The following is a 21,972-nucleotide window of genomic DNA, read 5'->3' as shown; positions in this document are numbered from 1 at the left end:
CTTCCCAGGGGAAGCCTGAAAGCTGCCTTTTAGACTGACTGGGAGAGTTGAATGAGCTAATACAGACCACATTGCTGATATTGCAGAGTTTTAAAGCTGAAGTTTTGTCATTCCATAGTGTGATTGGGAGCTGCTAAAATGCACATACTGGTGTGGAATAAGGAGCAGAATGTTTGAGGCCTCTCAAGGGCATTTGATGAATCTAACTTTAATTTAAAAGTACTAATAGATTATTGATTTAAGCAGGATGACTGTGCACAAATCAATAACATAGCACTCTATGTCTCTCTTAAATACCAAAAATTACTACTGAAAAGAAATAGTCATTTTCATCTCTTTTTTCATTAAAAAAAGAAAAAAACTTTAATAAAGTTTGCCTGGTCCAGTAGGAACCTGTAGATGTTTGGTTTGGAAAGGTTATGAAACAGATAATGATAATTCTGGACATGGTCTTAATGTCCTGTTGTGTGGAGTCACATGTTGTTTTTTTACTTTTGCGTTTTTTCACACAAGCTTCATTACTGAGAGGTACATAAATAAATTGCTCCTTTTGAAAAGATATTTATTTGTTTATAATCAGTGCCTTTAGTATTGAACTCTAACATGCTTTTTTTTTCCTCAAGAAATGTCTGTCCTTGAAGCTGGTAGTAGGGTAACCCAAGTAAATATAGCAGATATTGGCCCTTCTCTAACAAGTAATCAAAAGTCGTATGAAGCTCAGTGATCCCCTCTGAATTCTGAAGAACACTAGTTGGCGATGAATCATGAGTTTAATACAAATATATCATCTTAGTAATCTGAAAAAATATCATGTACAGTAAATCTTGTCTAAAATTTTCCATTGAGTAATATTCTTCAGGGCCTGCTGTTACTACTCTTGAGATTTAACTTTGCAGATAGTGCCTAATATTTCTGGATAGATCTGAGTTCACAGACTGTCATTTCTGTGTATCTGTTGAAAAGTCAGAGGGATTTATCTGAGAAGCAGCAGAACAAGTAAGTGAAACATGAAAATGTATTGCACATCTACAATAAATGTGAAGAATGATGACGGCGTATCACAGAAAACTAATGCAGATGTTTCAAAAAGATCTGGTTCACATGTCTTACCTCATGTCTTAGAGCTTTCTTGTCCTTTCCCTGAAAGAGATACCTCTTCAGCAGGTGCAAAACAAATGGTCATCCAGAAATATTAAGGCAATAAAGGGACATGGGGTCATAATGTATGAAAGTAGCTTTTTCTCAGAGAGGTTTCCTGATATTACAAATCCTAAAGTTTATAAAGAAGTGCTGCTGGGTTGTGCAAGTTTTACACATTAAAAAAAATGAAGGTTTGTTCAGATAATTTTCACTTCTGGTCTTACAATTCAGTCATTTGTCTCTTTACATGAATGCTGATGCATTTCCCATCCTCCCATAAGCAGAACGGCGCGTTGCAAGTGTTACCTTTTGAAGGCACAGGCAAGGGGTATGAGAGCTCTCTGAGCTGCAAGGCTGGATACTGACTGCAAGGGGACATGCCACCAGTAGTTCCCATTGACGACTGACGTTCAGTGTGCACACATGGGTCGCATGTAATTCAGTAGACTAAAACGAGCGCCGGGGCCCAAGGTTGCTCATGTTTGGTGCGTGGTAAGAGATTCAGGCTATGTATCTGGAGTATCAGGCCCTGTGCCTTTTGTGGTGTTGAGTAGCCAGATCGCGAAAAAGCTGAACGTTGCTTTCTGGGCACTTTGAAATTTGCTTTTGAGGCTGTAACAGGTAGTTTTGTCATTGCTTTTTTTACTTTAGTCCCCCTTAAATTTTGCTAGGAAGGCCAAATGAACATTTATTGTACAAAGAAAGCTATGGGCTAGTTTAATAGTTCTAAGGCAGTAAATAATTGGTTATTTAAAGTTCCTTAATGAATTACTAAATCATATTTTCACTTCTTTTTTTCTTTTGTAGCAGTTGAAACTCAGAGCACCAGTTCTGAGGAACTAGTTCCAAGCCCTCCTTCACCACTTCCACCCCCTCGTGTTTACAAGCCCTGTTTTGTCTGTCAAGACAAGTCATCTGGATATCACTATGGTGTCAGTGCTTGTGAGGGATGTAAGGTGAGTGCCAAAACCTCCCTTTCTTTTTATAGTACTGCATTTCATTTTAGAGAGAGGCTCAGCAGTGAAGTTTGGTGTGACTTGATTGTCTCCAAAGACTCCTGTACCTTTGCTCATGTGTATTAATTCTAATGCATGGGTAAAACCATGTAAATGACTATCATGCCTGGAATTATTTCCCTTCATTACTTCTGCCCAAGTCAGTCTTTCAGAGACTTCCATAGGTATTGACTAATGTGAGAATGTGATCATAGATGTAAAGATCAAAGCATAATGTGAAAATGCTTCGAGATTCTTCATTGTCTCTTTGTAGATAAGGTATAACCTAAGAATTCCCATTATCATTTTCTTGCTTTTTGTGTGTACTGCTGCCTCATGTCTCTCCATAGGGTGGAATTTTGGAAAAGGATCTGATCATCTGGAAATTTTTGGCATAGTCTCTAATCCCAAGCTCATCTCAAGTCAAATCAGGAGTTTGAGGACAGATTAGCAGGATGGTATTCACAAAATTTAATCTGGCAGACTACAGTGTTGGCATTCAGGGTATGTCTGCTTGCTACTTTCCAGTACTGTGGTTGTCAGACTGTGAACTGACTCTCCATTGGATACGGTAATACGATATGCAGTTCTAAAGTGGAGAATGCATCTACAGACGAGATACACATCAGAGAAGCAATGTCAGCTGAGTCATGTGCGTTATGTCAACCGTTAGAGGTGCATACACCATGAACAGCATGTGTGCAAGAGCTAAGGCAATGGTGAAAATTCTAAAGAACACATAATATAGGGCAGCTGGTCTCATAGTTAACTTCGTTAGTTATGGTACCCTGATACAGCATTTTGTTTTCAGCAATTAAACAAAAGATCTATGATTTTAATCTTTCAAATTAAAATAATTATCTGTATTGCTTAGCACAATGATAATCTTAATTCATGACCAGAATATGACAGGTGTTACATCCATATAAACAAAGTTGGTAGAAGAAATGAATGGAAAAGTATTTTGCTGGTTAATTTGTATGAAATATTACAATATTTTTCTGATACTGTACAGTTAGGCATTTTTGCTTTATCCTTTTATCTTACAACTTCTCTGATGTTAGTGGCCTTTTATACTCTCATAAAATATAGCCCTGAGTTTGTGCCACTAGACAGGAAGCTGCAGGATTAGAGTCTGGTTCCCCCTGTTTTCTAATTTCAGATGCTGAGGTAGTGGAAGGTAGCTACTTAAGCACACCTTTGTTTTAGAATCTCTTTTTGTTATTGAGGTTTTGCTTGGATATTATGTCTGTTTTTTTCTTTTAGATGCCACAAAACTATTGAAATCGGTGTGTGTTAGTAAGAAGTATGATAGAAATATGCTACAGATGATTTCATTAAATAGGAAATCCCATCATACTCATACGCTAAAACACAAATGATGGTGTCATTTGCTTGCCCGCACACTCATTCGAAGTACAGACATAATTGTAGACTGCAGCAGAAAGGTCATGCGTTCCTCAGACTTCATTATTTTTGAAAAATACGCTAAAATATACTGTAAGGCTTTTATTGGCATACTGCAAAGCATTTTCATAAATAATTAAAACAAGGCCGCGCTTGTCAAAATGCATGAAGAAATCCATCTTGTTATGTGTTAACCATTATTTAGCAAAAAAAAAATGATGTTCACTTATTTGCTAATTTGCAAAATGGGGTAATTCAGCACTTAGCGATAGCTGCTGTTAAAAAAAAAAAAAAAAGATGATAAGAAATAGCAAGATTCCAAAGCAATAACCTGAATGCTGGAGACTGGTCATGTTTGGGTTAGTTGACTGGCTTTGAACTGAGAAGTTCAAAGTTTGACTAGGATGTAAGGAATCCATTCCTTTAATTGGACCAACTTTCTTAGTGAGCACTAGGCACTGACAAAGAACATGATGAGACCACTGAGTCAACTAGTGATCCCTTTGGTGGACAAAGTCATGTAATACATTTGCTGTTAAAAATTGTCTGAGCTTTCAGGTCAACAGAAGTGGTGTGCTGAATGACAGTAGACAGCAGTATGTGATCACAACACCAGAGCCATCTTCAGAATCCTCTGCACTGGCAATTTCTACATTTTCTCCAAGTAATGTTACCCTTTTCTCCTTAGTCCTTTTGTACTGTTGGTCTATTTTTCTTTCCCTTGATCTTTGTTTTACACTTACTTTCACACATTCATTTCTTGCTGCTGTACTGTGAGAAAGCTGCCAGCTTATACTCCTCACTTCCAGGTATCTAGGATCCCACCTGTACTCAAATCTCCTTCACCCTCCATTCCCACTATCAACTCTTACTTTCTTACTTTATGCTTCTCTTTCTGCCCAGCGTTCTTCATAAAAAAAAAAAAAATCAGCCCATTGTCTCTCAAGCTTAAATAATTGAGTATTGCAGTTGGGGAAGTCTTGTTTTGTGTGGATTTCTGTCTTTCAGTTGGTTGACGCTGGTTTATAGGAAAGTATGAGTTCCATTTAAGGCATCCATTTAAGGCATCTACTCACTATCACTCTGTAGTTTTGTGCCAATTCTCTGGTGAATCAGGAAACAGTAGTAACAAAGAATTCATGCTACAGCCTTTGCTCTAGTTAGAAAACACATATATCTCTCTGTTACCTAAACACACACTTTCACACAATTTCAAAGAATTGTATTTTCTCGCTATCTTCAGTTTCGCTGAAAGTGACCAACATGTTGAAAAGATGCTGGGATGGGGAGAGAAAACCTCACAGTAGCTGAATTACATAAAGCTCATTTTCATGAGAAAGTTGATGATAATATCATTCTAATCAAGTATGAGTTTGGGGTTTTTTTTCTCTATCTGACCTTGCTGCCATTTTCTCTTTCTTCACTGTTATTTCCACCATTTCTTTCTTCATCCAGTTTGCTGTCTTTGTTCGGTGAGTTTAAACCTTGTACTCATTCCTTTTTTCTTCTGCTTTCGCACCTCCCTCTGCTCTGAGAACCTTCTCTCAAGTCTTTTTCCTTTCTCCTTTCTGACTCATTTACCTTTCCCTTCAAATTCCTGGCAGTCTTATTTCTCTGTGGAAAAACAAACAGAAAACTCTCCTTGGATCGTATTTGTCTCTTTAATTAGGGCTGCGGTCCTTTCGTTCTTCTGTGCTGGCTCTCCCTTGATTTTCTTCTGATTCTCCATTTCCTTTTCTTCTGCCTGTCCACGTTGAGCCCCAGTGAAACTGCCATCACAGCAATCATTAGCAGTCTCCTTCTAGCACAATCAAAGGGAAAGCTCTCCGTCCTTGAGGTTTGGGGTTGGTTAATGCCTTTGATTCAGCAGGCTTTCTTCTTCCTGGCTTCCAGAGTGCTGTTCTTCAGATTCACCTCCTACCTTGCTCACTGTTTATTTAATGGCTCTTTAAATGGCTCTTTAGCCACTTCCTGTTGCTATTCCCTGAGGTTCTGTTCTTTGGTTTTCTGTCTCGAAAGCATCAGCTACTGAACTGCTTTACAGTAGACCAATGGTCTGTGTGCCGAAGGCTTGGGGTAGGATATGGCAATATTTTGCTAATAAAGGGTATATTCTTAACGGGGACCATTCCAGTAGTAGCCCCTTGGAGAGCTGTTGACATTTATTATGGCCTCATGATGTTCAGCTTGCGAACCACTTCACTGGAAATTTTTTCTTTCCTCAGCTGTCACCTACTCATGGATGATTTCCAAAGTTATCCCTCCCGTTCTGACTTCTCCCCCCACCATCTTTCCCTGGTGTACCCTCTTGCTCATCTGGCTGCTGCCTTGGACTTGGATTTGTGAGGACAGAACTCTCCATCTCTCTTCCTGAAACATCACCACATGAAACCTCATGGTTTCCTGTTTTTCGGACTTTATACCACAATGTCGTTGCTCATCTGCATAACTGTAATTCACACAATGTCCTTTTTCCCTGGAATCTACCCTCAGCTGCCTGCACTGTCCAACCCTTCCTCATGCTGTGGTCTTCTTGTGGTGATGGACTTTCCTCTTGGTCTCTTCTACAGTCCTTCCTTCCCTTTTCCTCCCTGCTGTCAGTCTTGGGCCTTACTCTTCTGTGCACCTGGGAACAAGCTCCTAGCCTCCCGTGTCAAACGCTTTCCCCTTTTATCTGTTCTAACCCTGACTTTTTCAACTGACCCTTCTGTCTACTCAGTATCACAGTCCTCAACGCTGTCTCCCACCAGAAAGACTGCTGTGTGTCTCTTTTTGATATTCTGGTGTTTTAAGATTTTTAGGGGCTGGAGTATTTCATAATATGTGTTTACAAATTACAGTGAAAGTTTAGGAACTGTCTAAATAATTTTAAGCTATCTCTTGTTTCCTAATTTCACTGTTTTAATATGTTCAGCCCCAAAATCTTATTTGTGGTGACAGATTTAGGATACCTTACTGCTTGCTTTCCAAATGAGATGTAACAGAGATATGCGGCTTTCAGCAGGTTGATCTCCTGCACTTTTTCTCACTTTGGTCAGTGAAATTCAACAGTCAGGTTTTTTTGTTGTTTTAAAAAACTTCAGCTTTGTGTTTATTTCTGGATTTTATGCTATTTCTGGATTTTATGCTGCAAAAGGCAGATACGAATTGTAGCCTGTCAGTGGCTTTGTGTATATTGGAATCTCAAAAACAAATCGATCTTCACAGCGCAGCTGTAATTTGTAAGGGAAATTCCAGAGCCAACCCATCGTTTTATGTGTAAAATACAGTACAGTTACAATAGTCAACGTCTTTACAAGTTTTCCATTTTGAATACTGCATGGCATTTCCGAGGCGGACTTTGAAATTTGCTCATTTGTTTCATGACCTCAATGAAAGATGTTTAATATCTTTTTTTTTCCCCTGGTTTCTTGAGCGTTGCTAGATAGCACGCAAACAAATTCCATACAAAGTGAGCAACTTGAATTTATCCAGCTGGTCCCAGTGGTTACAGGGCTATCACAGAAAGCTCAACCCTTTGGTCCTGACTTCGCTCGTCATTGTAGCCGGGCCTGCAGACCAGGGGATCGGGTGCAGGGGGCTGGTTCCCCACAATGGCATCATTGTGCGGCTGTGGAGGAGTCGCTGGTGCTCTGGCAGATTCAGCTGCCTCTTAAAGCCTTGTCCCTTGTTCGAGGCATTTAAAAGATGGCATTCCTCTGCTGGCAACCCCGCCTGGGTTCCTGGCTTCAATTCGGTGGCTAGCAAAGATGCCTAAAGCGGTCTCAGGAGAGAAGACAGTACAGCATATAAGAGAGTAGGCTTATTATGGTCCGGCAGTTTTGTATGAACGTTCAAGGTGCCTGCCTCCCTCCTTGTTGTTGATGCTAATGGACAAAAATGTAAATAAATCTAATTCAGTACTGAGTGTTCTCAGATCAGCTTTTATCATATTAGCATTATCATAAAAGAAGGATAGCTTTACTTCCATTAGATTTTTCCTATAAAATCATCTCTAATGTGGAGTCATTAAATTAAAAGCATAGCCACATTAAACGTATTTTCAGAGATCTTCCGCTATGAAAATAGTATGTCTACTTGTTTGACTCCTTCCTGACTCAAATAATTTTTTTATTGCAAAGACTTTAAGCACTATGGAAAACAAACACTGCTATATACCATGAAATTTGGGTCCCTAATTCTGTAAACTGACTCCTGTGGAAAAATACAATATACATGTGAGAGAGAAGAAAAGAAATAGAAAATGAAACAGTTTTTGCTTCATCCGAGTTTGTCGATCCATGTGGATGTGTAAAAAGGTGTCCCCCTCTCAGTCCTTCCTGACTTGCTTGCAGATGCACTGGGAGGTCGTCCTGCCACTTAACTCGAGGCCCGAAATTAGTTGCCTAGTTTTGAAGGCCGGGCCCTCTCTGCAGTTAGTGGAGAGAGGAGCTCCTCTGCTGCATGATTCGGAGCACCTAAACTGAGTCACCCTCCAGAGCAGCCTGTCCCCAAGAGCAATTTAGTTTGGTGCCCAAATCACAGCTGTGTTAATAGTCTCCATGACGTCCCTCCGGACACTCGGAGGGCAGAGGCTCCCCAACTGCAGCCCATGAATCCACAAGAAGTGATCAGCAGCTGGTTTACAAAATGCTACTGACTAAAAGTTAGAACTGTCTTTGATTTTTTTTTTTTTGATTTCTTTAAAGTGTGATTACAAAGATGTGCTGCGGTCTGCTAAAAATGTTACAGTGGCATAAAGTGGTTTAGGGATTGTTGTAACAGAGCTCCCTTTATAGAAGTGTCCTTCGGGACAGACACCTTTTCCTTTTAATAATGCCTCTTAAATCATATGGGGGCAGATTTGCATTTACTTAGGTAGTTCTGATTTTGTAGAGGGATCTTAAGCAGCAGTTCTTTTTGATAACCACACTCTTGCACATGTTAGCTTCCAGCTATAATGTAATTACATTTAAGCCTATATTTATGCGCCTTACTGGGAATAATGATCCAGACATAGAATTTTCTCAAAGTTACCTAACACTAAAAGTTAAAAATAAAAGAAAACCTCATGAAACCAGCTAACTACTACTCCTTATTTTTATTTGGCTTTGTTTTTCTGGCATGTTTTTATCACCTAAAACTGGGATAAAAATAAGAAATGTATAGTTGAAAATATTTTTTTTTCTGAGCTTTAGATATTCAGCTACAGGAAGCATATGAGTTGTATCAGGGAAAGAAGTTATACTATGTGTTTGCACATACGCAATTGTAAAATCTTTCAGTTAAAAGTAAAATATAGATCAGCTTGAATGATCAAGCTGTATTCATCTCCATTTAAGCTGTATTAGTAAATGACAGTGCAAGCAGTACAAATACATGATGTCATTCATGCGCAGCAATGAAAAATTTCTCAAATCATGGAAAATTGTGCCTAGTTTTAGCTAAATCAACAATCGTTTTTTAGAGGAAGGTGAAAAATGTGTTTCAAGATATATTTCTGTATCCTGTTAATATCAGCTGATCTTAAACTCTGAGCACTTTGCAGTGTAGCAGTGTTTTAAGCCATTTGGTTGCCGAAAACAGTGCCATAAGGAGAAAAATGCAAAAAGGGTTGCAAGTGTTTTAAATGTAGTACTGAAAAACTGGAGATTTTTATATATTTCGTGCTAGCAGGGGAGATCTGATTGTTTTAATGCTCTAGCTATGATATTTCAGTGTTTAAAATAACAAAAAAAGGAAAGCCAGATTTCCTTTAAAAAGCTGCTATCTGTGTTTCCATAAGTTCTTAATTAATTTTGCTTCTTGTTTAGAAGCAAAAACTTTCCCCAAATACTGTTTTTTTTCATATTTTTATAGCATATTTTTGTTGGAATTCCACTGCGAGCAAGTAGAAATGATGAAATAGATGAAATCTCACTTCTGAGTTGTGTGAGTGACATGAAGTGACGAACAAAATTAATTGTCGGCCATGTCAGATAATAAAAATGAAAACTGCGTTGTGCATTTAAATGTCAAATTTGATATCCAGGGCTTTGGGCCCCAGACCAGGCTGTGGATTACACCCCTGCCGCTCCGCTGCGCCGGGGTGCTGGAGCAGAGACAAAGACTGCCAGTGTGTGTGTCTGCCAAGGAGGTATAACACATATATCCGCAGCTAATCGTCCTGATGTCCTGCTAGTTACCCTCCATCATAGACCAGAGTTTCACCTTAAGCTGCGAGAATAGTTGTTTTTACTAATAATTTTAATTCATTTCTGGCAGTGATGCCAGTGCTATAAAAGTGCACAGATTATCCCAAATTACTTTATAACCATGCTGTTCCAGTTATTTGCAAGCATGAGGGCTAATGTCCTGTGGAAACAGGAATTGGAAACTACACTCTTCCTTCGCATGAACTGTCGAATAGCGACATATAACTGTTTGGATTAAATCCCACACTCCCTTTTCGTGCAAAATTCCTGACACGGTCAACGCAGGCTTTCTTAAGAAAGATCAGCATCGGACTCTTAACTACGGCAAAGTCGAACGCTCGCCAGGCGTGTTTTTGGGCACTGCGCTGCAGCGGTCTATAGGCGGGAGGTTTTTGGCTGTACCAAGCAGCCCCTGGGCAGGGTTTGGCACTGCGAAATGACCATTTCCCGTAGTCAGCTGGTATCCAGCCAGCCTGTTTTAGGGGCCAGAAGCATTAACTAATGTAGACGTGGACTTTCCCATCGTACCTCAGTCCGACGCAGTGCCCATGACAGTCCCCAAGAGCATTCCCTAATATAGATGTAGCCTTAATGTCTGCTGATCTTTTCAGGGTCTTTTTCCGCTAACTAGTCCATGATAGCTGTAGTTTGTTCATTATTATTATTAAACTAAAATTGCCAAATCTTCCTCTTCTGCCAGTGTCTACTCATTTCTACACCAAGAACAGGTACAGTAAAACATAGAAGGCACTTCAGATTTACATGCGTATATTCCTGTTACTGCTGAGGTTAAATCTCAGCTCCTTGCACCAGCGTAGGTCCTAAAGAACCCCTGTAAATGCCTTTGTCACGTATCCAGCTGTCTTTCACCTGCCAGTAACTGTTGTGGCTTATTAGCAGATGGCTGAGAGAACTGAGGTTTGCGTCAGATCAGTACCCTGCACCCCGTTGCAATAACTTTAACAGAATTAAGTAAATTATACATATGTGTAAAAGCACTGTCTATGCAAATCAGGTAGTGACATATTGACAGGAGATGTCAGAGGCAGGTGAACTGTGATTCAGTCTGTTACGCTTTCCCTTCAAGGAGCCCTATGATTTTTATATGGCTGATTTAGAGTGAGTTTTTATTTTCCTGAGAGTAGGTTCTAGCACATTTTACTTTTGCATTTTACATTTCACTGGAGAGAGGAGAAAAACCCCTTTTGTTCCAGTCATTTGTCATCTTTTTAATCTATTTCACAACTCCCCATTGGTTTAAGGACCACATGTGGCCTTTAATTATAGATGTGGAGTACAGTCTGTCCTGTGCACACCCCGAAAGTCATTGCACCATGGAAAAAAATGCAGTTTTGCACCATATTTAATACATCATTTTATAATATCTTTAAAAGTATTGTTTGTAGAGATAATTCAGTAGATAAGGGAACATGGGTATCCATGAGCAAACATCTCGGCAATGAAATATTCTGAGTTTTTTTAGCAACAGTAGTAAGCTACATTGCTTTTTACACTATGCCATACTATTCTGTTTTTACTTACTGAACAACAATTACAGAATTCTAAAATTGCAATGAACCCGATTTCTTTTTCTAACTCTGGCACTTTTTTAAAGCTGGGTAATGAGACATTGATAGAGAAAGATACATGAGAAATCAGGCTGTTGAATTTAGATTTGGTGACTTGCTGGACCCCCCAGTAACGTGCACCATTTTCCAGAGACTTCTGGAGTAAAGGGGGAGCATGGAATAGTTGCTGCGTTTGGATCTGAGCATTGACTTGCCTGCTGGTGAGACAGTTGGGGTCACTCTTCTGTTTGCTTTAGGCATTTAAATTGTAGTTTGAGTTTTTCTAACAGGGGCTGAAAGATTTTCTGACTGGCACAACTTAGAGAACTAAATCCAAAAATAATGGTTTTCATAAGTGTACAAAATGGAATTACCCATTAGCTAATTCTGTTTACTTACATGTTTAGTATATATTCAGATGCTCTTTGTTTGCTACTTATTGGATTTATTTTGAGAAATATACATATCTCTATTTTCTGGTTATTGTAAACAACCACCCGGTCCACAAGTGGTCAGCTTCCCAATTTGCAGAAATACTCTGTTTGGCCTAAGAATGTGACCTTGCCTTGCTCTCTGTGTGTATTGACTGACCTGCTGATGGAAACAGAGGTCCTTTCTAATCCCGAATGAAATGTTCCTTTGAGGAAATTTCCTAAAGGGGTATTTTCTTTAGCTTTTTCTGGAAATGGAGTGCAATTGAATTTGCAGCGTGGCTCCCAGGGCTGTTCAGCTTTGCAGAGCCAGAGCTATTCTTCGTGAAATCTCGGCCATGTGCTATATACCAGGAAAGGCAGTGGCAGGCAACTCTCCAAGATTTGGTATTTCCCATAAAGTTCACTTTACAGATTCTTTCTTCGAGTTGTTTATTGTGTACATTCTTCTTTCTCCCCCCCGCCCCATAAAACAAAACAAATATCTTAGTAAAAAAACCTGTTCCAGTTACAAGTAGCCATTCAAAAGTCAGAAAGTATCCAAGTTAAAAGTATACCCATATGTTTATCTTTTGCTCTATCTGGCTCCTGCTCTAGGCTTTATGTATGGATATTTTGTGTTTCTCAAGTTCAGTAGAAAGTACATACAGATTCTGTCTTTTTTATGTTTTATATTATTCTGCTTATTTAAGATGGACTTTCCATATGCAAGGAGACACTTTTAGTGGTGATATCTCTCATGCTGCTCAGTATTTACTTAGAAAAAACTATTTTTTGTGTTAAAGAAGCCATGCGACTAATTCTGTAATTGGTTTTTCTGGTATATTAATATATTAATTGTTTAATTGATATATTAATGCAGCTGGTTTGCTGCTACTTCAGGGTCCTTACCCATAAATTGTTCTTCCCTTTGATAATATGCAGGAGTCCCTGCAATTTAGACAGCTCAGTTGAGAAGACAACTGAGATATAAGAACACGTTTTTCTGTATAAAATTCCTTGTGGTTTCACATGGCCACACTTAAAATTTCTCATTTTATCTATTTTATTGGAAAAAGTTACTGTGCAATTAAAAACGTTATCATACTCATAGTACTCATGTAAAAGGGAGAAAAGATATATTGTTTCTAGATGCCTTGGCTAGAAAAACGGAGGCATGACCTCGGTGAGCCTCGGACACCCGTGGAGCTCCACCAGCACGAGGGGGAAAGCCAGGAGCCCCCAGCCAAACTCCCTGCCACCGCGAATGAGCCGTGTCCACAACAGCCTGTGTGCAGTGAGGTTGAGGAATTACATTCCTGTTCATGGAGTTAAGTTTGTACCCATTTCAGATTCTGTTCAAAAGAGACAATTTAATGGGTCCTATTACTGTCAGATGTGGCCTGTTCCATGTACCTCCTTGCATGCGCTTACCAGGGTAAATGGAGATTTATAGCACCCGTGCAGCCGCTCCAATGGGCTACTGTGCACTCCTCCTCCAGCTGTGTGGGCTGATTGCTCCCTGGATGAATCTTCCCAGTAGGGAGGAGGTCTGAGTACGTGGCTCTTTGGAGCTCTGTGCATGTATGATAAATATGTGTACATTATTAGGTCCTCCCTTCAAAGTGCACTGTGATCCTCATGTGCTTTCTGCTAGTGCAGAACAGTGGCAGCACTCCAGGTCTAGGGACGTTCAAACAGCAACTCTCAGAGATGGCACTGCAGCCCACCATTTTTGAGATGAATGAGCACAACCCCCCCCCCCCCTTTTTTTTTCCTTCGGGGGGACAAGGTGTAGCTCAGATGCTACTGCAAATGATCTTAATCAGTTGACTCTGTCCTAGGTGATGCAGGGCAACTGCTACCTGTACAGAAACAAAAAAGAAAACTTTCTTTTTTTCTTAAGAAAGAAAGACAGTCTTAGGTGAGCAGGAGAGGTGAAGCAGGGCACCCAGGAGCCAAATTCTAAGACTTTGATCTTACCCTGACTCACTTATTCCATGTGATTTTGGTAGATTGGAAGAATGATCATCTTGTCAGCCTCCATGTTTAAATTTGCTCATTGATTAAAGTCTGGCAGAGGAGGGAGAAAACAGGAAAACATCTTGCTAAATTTTTCCTCTGTTAGGGTAATCAGCCCCAGCTCATTCACACTCCCCTCAAAGGTCATGTTTGCTGCTCGTCCAATCGCTCTAAAGTTGCTCCGTGCCCAGAACTCGGCAAAGTGGGGACAGGGCTATATTTGTCATGTAAGCTGTACTTCTTTTTCAACATCTCAGCATGATTTACGACAAGATATATATCGCTGATTAGTGTTGCTTTATGATTCCTATTAGCACTTTTTGGAAGCTTAGTAATTAATAATGCCACTCCAAGCACAGCCCCTTGTACTTGCATGGACTTCATTTAATCCACCATTTTCAGTCTGTTTTTCCATTTTGTAAAGATCATTTTGAATGCAGTTGGCTAGAGCCGGGGCAGTGCAGGGCCCAGTCACAGTGACCTGCTAATTCCATTTTCTGCACAATGTAATAATGCAATTAGACAGAGCGGTCTTGTAAGGTGCCCAGGTACTTTGTATGCAGGAATCAGGCAGAGAGGCATGGCCCACCTTCATCACTTTTAACAAAACCGGTGGTTTTGCCAAGCTGTTCCAACTCATCTCTCTGCTGTTGCTGTCCGTAATGAGTTTTAGCTGCAGTGTGGAGAGGTAATTTTCCTTGACTACTGCCGGTACTAGAGAGCCGGAGTTCAATATTTGTGGGTGTTTAACTCTATTTTCTAGTTTCCAGGCATCAGAGTTTTGCTAAATTTTGCACTGTGAGAGATTTTAGTGAGTAGTTCTGTATTAACTGAACAGCATAAAGTAGTTGGTGCAAGATATTACTTGCCAGGTTTCAAGGGATTTCATGCAACATATTTGTTTAGAGATCGGTTGTCAAAACTGCTTGCAAAAAAAAAAAAAAAGAAAAAAGTGGAGAGACAATGAACGTACGCTGATGAGCCATTCAGATGGATGCCTGAAAAGCTTACCAGGAAGCATAATGCTCAAGACATCTGCTTTATTTTGGAGCGTTTATGTATGTGTCATTTCTTTGGAATATTTGGGGTTTGTTTCTGCGTTGTCTTTGTACGTCACCTTATCCCTCCGCAAAAGCTTCTTGTGTATGGCAGACTGGGGAGCGTTTTAAAACTCCTCTCGGGTTAGATAAAGACCGTAAGAACAGGCAAGTTTTTAAGAATCCGCACGTGGGAAGCAGCACGGCGCGGGTCAGCTCGCGGCCTGCCCTGGGAGCACCCATGTGTCCCGGGAGCACCCAGGCGGCTGGCGAGAGGGGCTCCAGGCAGCACCCCAGGGTGGGCAAGGCGGGCTGGGGCGCTCTGTGCACATTGGGTCCGTTGGGGAGAGAGAAGAAAAGAGCCGGCTCTACGCAAACTGCGCGACTCTTGCTGTTAGAGCAAGGGGAGTTGTGACTCAGGCCACTTGCAGGCGTATATAAATATTTGTGGCATAGTTTGCATTATTATTTCAGTTGGGCTATAAACATTCGGTTGCTGATAGTAGGCTAGGAACTAGTCTATAAATTTTAGAAGGCAGGGAAGTGCAAGGGGTTTTTTATTGACTGCCAAGGTATGAAAGTCCCTGTGTCTCTTTCCTGGTAAATAATTGCAGGGCCAATTGCGTGCGGGAACTTTGTGTGTCGCCTTGGTTGAGTTTGAAGGAGGAGGAGGAGGAAGCAAAGCTTACTCACGCAGGGAAATTCCTCGGCGCGTATGCATAGCTTCTGCCTCCCATATAGGTTCATGTTTGAGCTCGCCCTTTCCTCTTTACATGTTTCTGCCTCTGCCAGCAGCTAAATGGATAGGCTAATTTGAGAGACTCGGAGGAGTAATTGCAGTATGATAGTTTCATAGCTAACATGACTCTTTCCCTTGTCCCGTGCGCTGCAGAAACCTGCACGTTGCTTCAGGGTACAGTGTGGAGGGGATGTTTTGTTTTAACTGGGAGAACTGCTTTGTTAGACTGGCTTGTGTGCAGCCCCGTTTCTTTGTAGCTCTCTTTATGGAAAATAAAAAATCCTGTGTGTATCTATGGTGAAATTGCCCCTGAAATATTGTCCCCCATCCCCCCACAACCCCGATGGATAAAAAAGAGACCTTCTGAATTAAGAGCATAAACCAATGTGAGTTATAGACGTGGGCGATAATAATTCCGAGAGTCTTTCCTGACACCGTGTTTCCATGCAAGAGAGCAGCTACATAAATGGCTTGGAAAAGTGTCATTCTTTACTAAGAAATACTGCGCTTAATTAATTCTTGCTCCTGGGAGGTCAACCTGGGGCACTCATTATTGTCTTAATTGGTGGTATAAATCCTGAGGCACTGGAGGAGAAGAGGACAAAAAAGAAGACGCCGAGCAGTTAACAACATACAGCCTTTTGGATAAGTGCTAGCCAGTCGTCCTGCCATCTTACTGACATTTTATGGTTTTAGTGGGTTATAGGTCTGGTCCTCCACAAATTAGGTTAAAGGGCATTGATTTGCTTAAACAAAAATATAAGAAAAATAGCAAAATGCAGTAACTCATTCGTGTGTTCTGCATTAAACTGTGTGAAGTAGCTCAGTGCTCTGCAGCTCAGAAAAATATTTCTTTGATCTCCTGTTAGTCATATTAAATTATATTCATTACATTGCCCATCTGGAGTTTCCTAGCAGGCCAAAAATCATCCTATAGACATTACTGAAAGGAAGTTGACTGTAACTTTTTAATTGTATACATTTCATTTCCTTTTTTTTTTTTTTAATTTGAAGAAAGCAGATGGAAGTGCATACCAGCTCGTTCCTCTTGGTTTAAATTACTGAAGTGAAGCAGCAGAAAATCTCAACCATTCTTTCTCCTCACATATTGTTTCAAGGTGATGACTGCTCTGTCTGGAGACTTTGACATGTTTGCTAAAAAGGTCAGGAGTTCAGTGAAAATCGAAGCTGTGGAGAAATCCGAGTGTGGTCTTACAGATACTGTTGTACTCTTACTGGAGCAGGTTGCTGCAGATTGCATTTGAATGAATGAAGGTTACAAACTTCACGGCAAACAGCAACCATTTTCCATCCTTTCCTGTTGGGGAGATCACTCCATCGGTAGCTGCTTTCTGCCAGCTGACAGGAAGAACAGTGCTTCAAACTTGCAGAAAAAAATCAATAGTTTTGACTATTTGGGGCATGTTTTTAAGTTCAGGCCAAGCTTTGTGGAATCAGAAAATGTGTTAGTATAGGGTGCCGTGATAAATGGGTTTCATTTCTGCCTTACCAGTGGCCAAAGGCTAATTGCCGTTAGTAGCCCCATGAATAATTTCCTTCAAACTGTTATTGAAATTATTTCTTCCTTTCCCTCTGAGGCCCACAAGACTCTCTTCACCTTAAAAACTATTAGGATTTATCAAGTGTGGCCTTCCCTGGCTTTGCTGGAGAGTTTCTTGCAGTTGCAGATGAGCATTCCCACTTTGATAGCTTAGAGAGGGGTGACAAATTCTTTATCTGCCTACCTCTGTCCACTTGGGCTTTTTCTTTTTAAGAAATGAGGAAACCCTAAAACCTTGCAAGCTTTTCCATTTGTATAAGAATAATAAAAAGAGAACAGTTATTTTTCACCTTTAGTGGATTGCTCTTAGATCCACAGGTCTGTATTCCTGTGTGCAAGATCTGGGGTAGCACTTGCTTGCTTTCGTAAAGTTCATGCCAATTTTGCTTTCTTCCTCTGGCCCTGGAAGGCTATAGCAGACTAAATGGCTGGATGAGATGAAATGTGAGTGGCGAGCAAAGATTTCCTGCTGACAATAACAATAGCAACAAAAAATCCCAGACGGCTTCCCACCACAGAATGACACAGAGGCTGGGTGTCCAAGCCCTCTTCTGCACTGCAGCTGACGGGCTCTAGGTGTTCTCTGTAAGCTGTTGACATTCAGCAGTGTTTATTCATGTATTTTGCAAAGATCCAACTGTCCTGCCCTGGCGTACGTAAGCAGCACAATTGCTGTGCTTCCTGGCAATAAGCCTTCCTCTACTTGCTCTTGTAGCTGCTTCCATTTTGTGCAGACGGTGGTTTCCAGCCATAATGTTGGACAGTTAATTTGTTTATTCCAAAAGCTTTATTCCAAAAGTGATTTCTAAAGCAGGACAGACAGGGCACACATCCTGGAAAAGTGCTGTGCAGCTACAAACACGCTCATTTTGATTTCCTCTTAGCTGCGTTTGCAGCTTTTGTTATTTGTGGGGTCTTATGTTCTGTCTGCAGCCATTTTATAGCATCTTTTTACTATTTTATAGAATCTTTTTACTATCTTTTTTAAACCTTTCTGTGCAATTGCACTTGTGGAGTTGCACGTTGTCAATGACTTTTATACCAGATATTCCTAGTTAACAACTAAAAGTTGTATTCTGTCTGCCCTAACCTGACTGCAGATCCTACTGCAGATTGATTATTCCTTGACTGTTGCCACCTGTAACAAAATTACTGCAGGTCGTGTTTTGTTCATGAACGCACCTGTGTTGTTCCCCAAACACATAAGCCAAGTGGGTTTGTGCAGGTCTCATTAATCAGAGCCTAAATGTTTCTGCTGATGTCTCTAGAGAGAGCAGAACCCAGGTCCTGCTTGTCTTACCCAGGTAAGTTTTACAGGGTTAGCGGGGGTAGAGGGTTACTTAAATGGCTAAAATAAATAGACTGAAATGAGGCTATGCATCCTGAACAGTTTTCCTCTGTAAAATGGTGCATATTTACACAGGCCCTATTTCAGAGTGCATAAATGGCAGAAGTCTCAGGTATGCTGTGGGCTGGGTTTTCTTTTCTGTTGTTTTTGTTATTTATTTTTGCCTTCAAAGCACAGTTTATCAGTAACTTGATAAACTCTACTGCAGAAAAGTCTTTCCTACTCCTTTGTTCCTTTTAGGGATGTAGTGGCAAGACACTTCACTTAGAAGCTTATTTTGCAAATTTACCAAAGAATGGCCTCTAAATCTGCAGAAGTCATAGGTGGCTGACTGTATTTGGGGGGTAATCAAAGCTGAACTAGATGAACTGAGCAGGCTGTTTAAACAGATTGAGCTAGCAATAGCCTTTCTCTTTTGATTACCCTATCTCTGGCTTGCAGTGCAGTTTTTCAACTTGTGAGCCTGCTACATCTGTGGGTAAGATTTGGCACACCTTATGCTAGCAAAATATTTTTAAGAAGCTGTTAAGACCAAATGATCCTTCTCTTCACATGATATGCATAATTTTAGCTTTAAATCATGTGACTTACCAAAATCAGATGTAAAGTGAAGAAGAGAGAATTGATTATCAGATATCTAGGTATAGTGGTTTATGCAAACAATTTTGTAAGACTTCATAAGCTTAAACATTAAATGTTATTTTGAGGGCTTATTTGTAATGACTTCCTTTGTACTCAGCCAGTGACATAATGGAGTTCAAAATACTATTGATATATTTAATATTCTCTGTGAGCAACGCTGCTCTGTGCTGAGCTCTTTAATTTTTGACACAGCAACAGACAAATGCTACAGAAGTAAATGGTAAGTGGGATGAGGTGGGTTTTTTTGGCATTGTGTTGAAGTTACATGGACTAAATAGGTTGTTTGGTTTTAAGCAATAGACCTAGTAAACTGGCTTTATTTGCTGCTTGATACATACGGTTTCACGTATCACTCTCTACTTTCAGTGCTGCAGATAAGATACCAACACAATTAAAAGTGAAGAATAATCTGCCTGCTCTGCCAGTGGTGAATGCTCAGAGAACACATGCTGATACAATAGATTTCTGAATAATTTATACTCAGCGTTTTTTCCCTGCACTCGGTAAATGAGGGCGCCTAATGTGGTGTGGTCAGAGTGATATTCTATCTGTCATCCATTAAGATAACAAGATTGGTGGGCCAGGGAGGGGCATGGCTTGGCGTGCAGAAGAGATGAGATTAAAAATTGAAATGTTTGTCCAAACTGTTTTGTGTAAAGGATGCTGATAAAAGCAGCTTAAAAAGAGATTTAGTTCAAAAGTTTGATTTCTGTAAAGCTTTGTTTGTCTTCACTAAAAGAAAAACATGAGATACATGTTTATTTCAAAAGTTGCAGATAAAAGGAGTATTAGAGCAAGTCACTGTTCTTGATAGGTCTTCAGTAGCTTCCTTTAGTTTAAATTCAAGTACTTTGTAGGTGCTGTCAAAACCAAATATGCATCACTGAATTATTTTGTTTCACAGTATGTTTTTTCTTTATATACATAATGCATTTTAAATTGCCAGGAAAGAATCATTTGCAATTGTTTTTGGCACAGGGGTGTCTCTTCTGCCATCATAGGGTGTTAATTTGGAAAGGATGTTAAAATATTTGCATAAAATTTACTCATGTAAATGTTGAGTACCTCAGCAGACTCTATTTCTTACAAGGTGAATGCATCACAACAAATAGTAACTTTGCTTGCCATTAGTTTCTAACAAGAGCCAATAGCCACTCTAAGTTGATTAATTTATAAACAGTAGTGGTTTTCTGTCTCTGAAATTCCTGGCAACTTCTTAAAGTTAAGATTTGTTTTTGTTTCGTTTTTTGAGGAAACTGTCAGGGTTGTGAGAACACAGATGAGAAAGCACTTTGGGAAAACTGAGGCCTGTTTCTAACTTTGCTTTAGTGAACCTAGAGGGGAAAAAAATGGATATAAGCAGTGCTGAACAGTGTTCACCTCCTGCCTAAATCTTTCCTTTGTGAGGAGCTGACAGGAAGGCATTAGATCCATAAACACAGTACAACGAAGGCGGCTAGCCCCCTAAGAAAGGGGTTGATGTATTGGCCAAAAGCAATAAAAAGGCCATTATGCTATACCTGTGTATTATACCTGTTCTGCTGTTTGGAACCCAACCTTGAAATGATTTAACTGTGGTTTTTTTGCTTAATCTGAAGGCAAATGTCAGTTCTGCCCGTCACTATATTCTGCAATATTTTACCTTGCTGCAGAGAAGCTAGTAACCCAAAAGACGAGTGAAGAGTGAATACCTGAGCTGGAGTAAAGACTGTGTCCTGTCTAGTCTCCATCCTGCCCTTGCTGTAGTCTGTAAAATGGGATAAGCAGGATGACATTGTGCCACGGGCAATATGTCATGTCCCGGGTGGTGTAACAAGTCAAATACTTCAGGGATAAGGGAGAATCATGGTCAAGTAGAAGCCTGTCAGATACCGCCTGCTGGGGATAAGCTCAAGCATGGTTGTATTTGGATTTTATTATTGAGTAGCATGAGTACATACAAAAATGCAGCCCTGCAGATGGCAAGTGCTGTCAGTTTGGAGGTAGACGACCGCTTTTAATCATAGGTGGTAGGTTTGCCTATGAGGTGTGTGCAAATCACTGCTTCTGCATATGTTGCAGAGGCCTGGGGCTTGCTGCATGTGTGACACAACGAAGTGTGTGCGCTCTTCTGGGTGCCTGGGACGTGTCTGCTTTGTATTTATGGTGAGCAGGCCATCGCTATAAACCTGTCATCTAGGGTGAGACAAACTTAAAGGAAAGAAAAGTATCCATGTTGAAACCACACAATTCCAAACAATCGCCTGTCATATAGGTTTTCCTGGTGAGCAAATATTTTTGTGAGCCTGGCGTCAGATTTGAGAAATAGTCCTTGGCATGACCCTACCCTGTAATGCCACCCGAAACTTCCCCCGCAATGTGTGCGGCTTGTGGAGGCACATCTCAAAAACCAAGCAGCAGAGCTATGTAAATGCTATTTGCCCTCTCATAGTTGAAAAATGGCCTCTTATTCAGCAGATCATGATTTTGTTTTGGACTTTTTATGCAGACAAACAACATGTTGATTCTAGACATTATTCCTAATGCCTCTCTGGAGGAAAATTTTTAAAAGCTCAACAGCATAGCACTTAAACTTCATCTTAAACAGTTCCTCACAGATGTTAGTAAAATGGTATCCCACTACTGTATTACAGAAGAGTTCTTAAAAGTTGGGCACTAATATACCATTGAAAAACAGGTTCTTAGTTTTGGGCCAGACCACATCATACCTTTTTTCCTCTGATATTTTTACATTAGCACGTTTATTTTTCATTCTATTTTGTGAATAAGTTTAGAAAGATACTCAAACATAGCTGACGGAAAATAATTTGCAAAATGGTCTAAGCTTCCACGGTTAATATTCCAGTCTGCATATTCTATTCTACATAGGCTATTGCCTGGGGATGTTGGGCTGCTGAAAGAAGTCCCATGGAACAGCTGTCTTAATTTAG

The 21,972-nt window shown here is 40.2% G+C and overlaps 1 protein-coding gene across 10 annotated transcripts in view; it reads left to right on the top strand.

The window, feature by feature from the left end:
- The window catches only part of RARB (retinoic acid receptor beta), a 335,559-nt gene that overhangs the window by 264,185 nt on the left and 49,402 nt on the right, over positions 1–21,972 (top strand). For all 10 annotated transcript variants that reach the window (XM_064506168.1, XM_064506170.1, XM_064506167.1 and 7 more), the window contains one exon: positions 1,948–2,096. In XM_064506168.1, the coding sequence (XP_064362238.1) occupies positions 1,948–2,096 (149 nt within the window). The remainder of the gene's footprint in view (positions 1–1,947; positions 2,097–21,972) is intronic.

The sequence above is a fragment of the Dromaius novaehollandiae genome, chromosome 2 (genome assembly GCF_036370855.1).
Source record: "Dromaius novaehollandiae isolate bDroNov1 chromosome 2, bDroNov1.hap1, whole genome shotgun sequence".
Lineage (NCBI taxonomy): Eukaryota > Metazoa > Chordata > Aves > Casuariiformes > Dromaiidae > Dromaius > Dromaius novaehollandiae.
The sequence above is the reverse complement of the archived record's forward strand: the minus strand, read 5'-3'. Positions and strand labels throughout refer to the sequence as shown.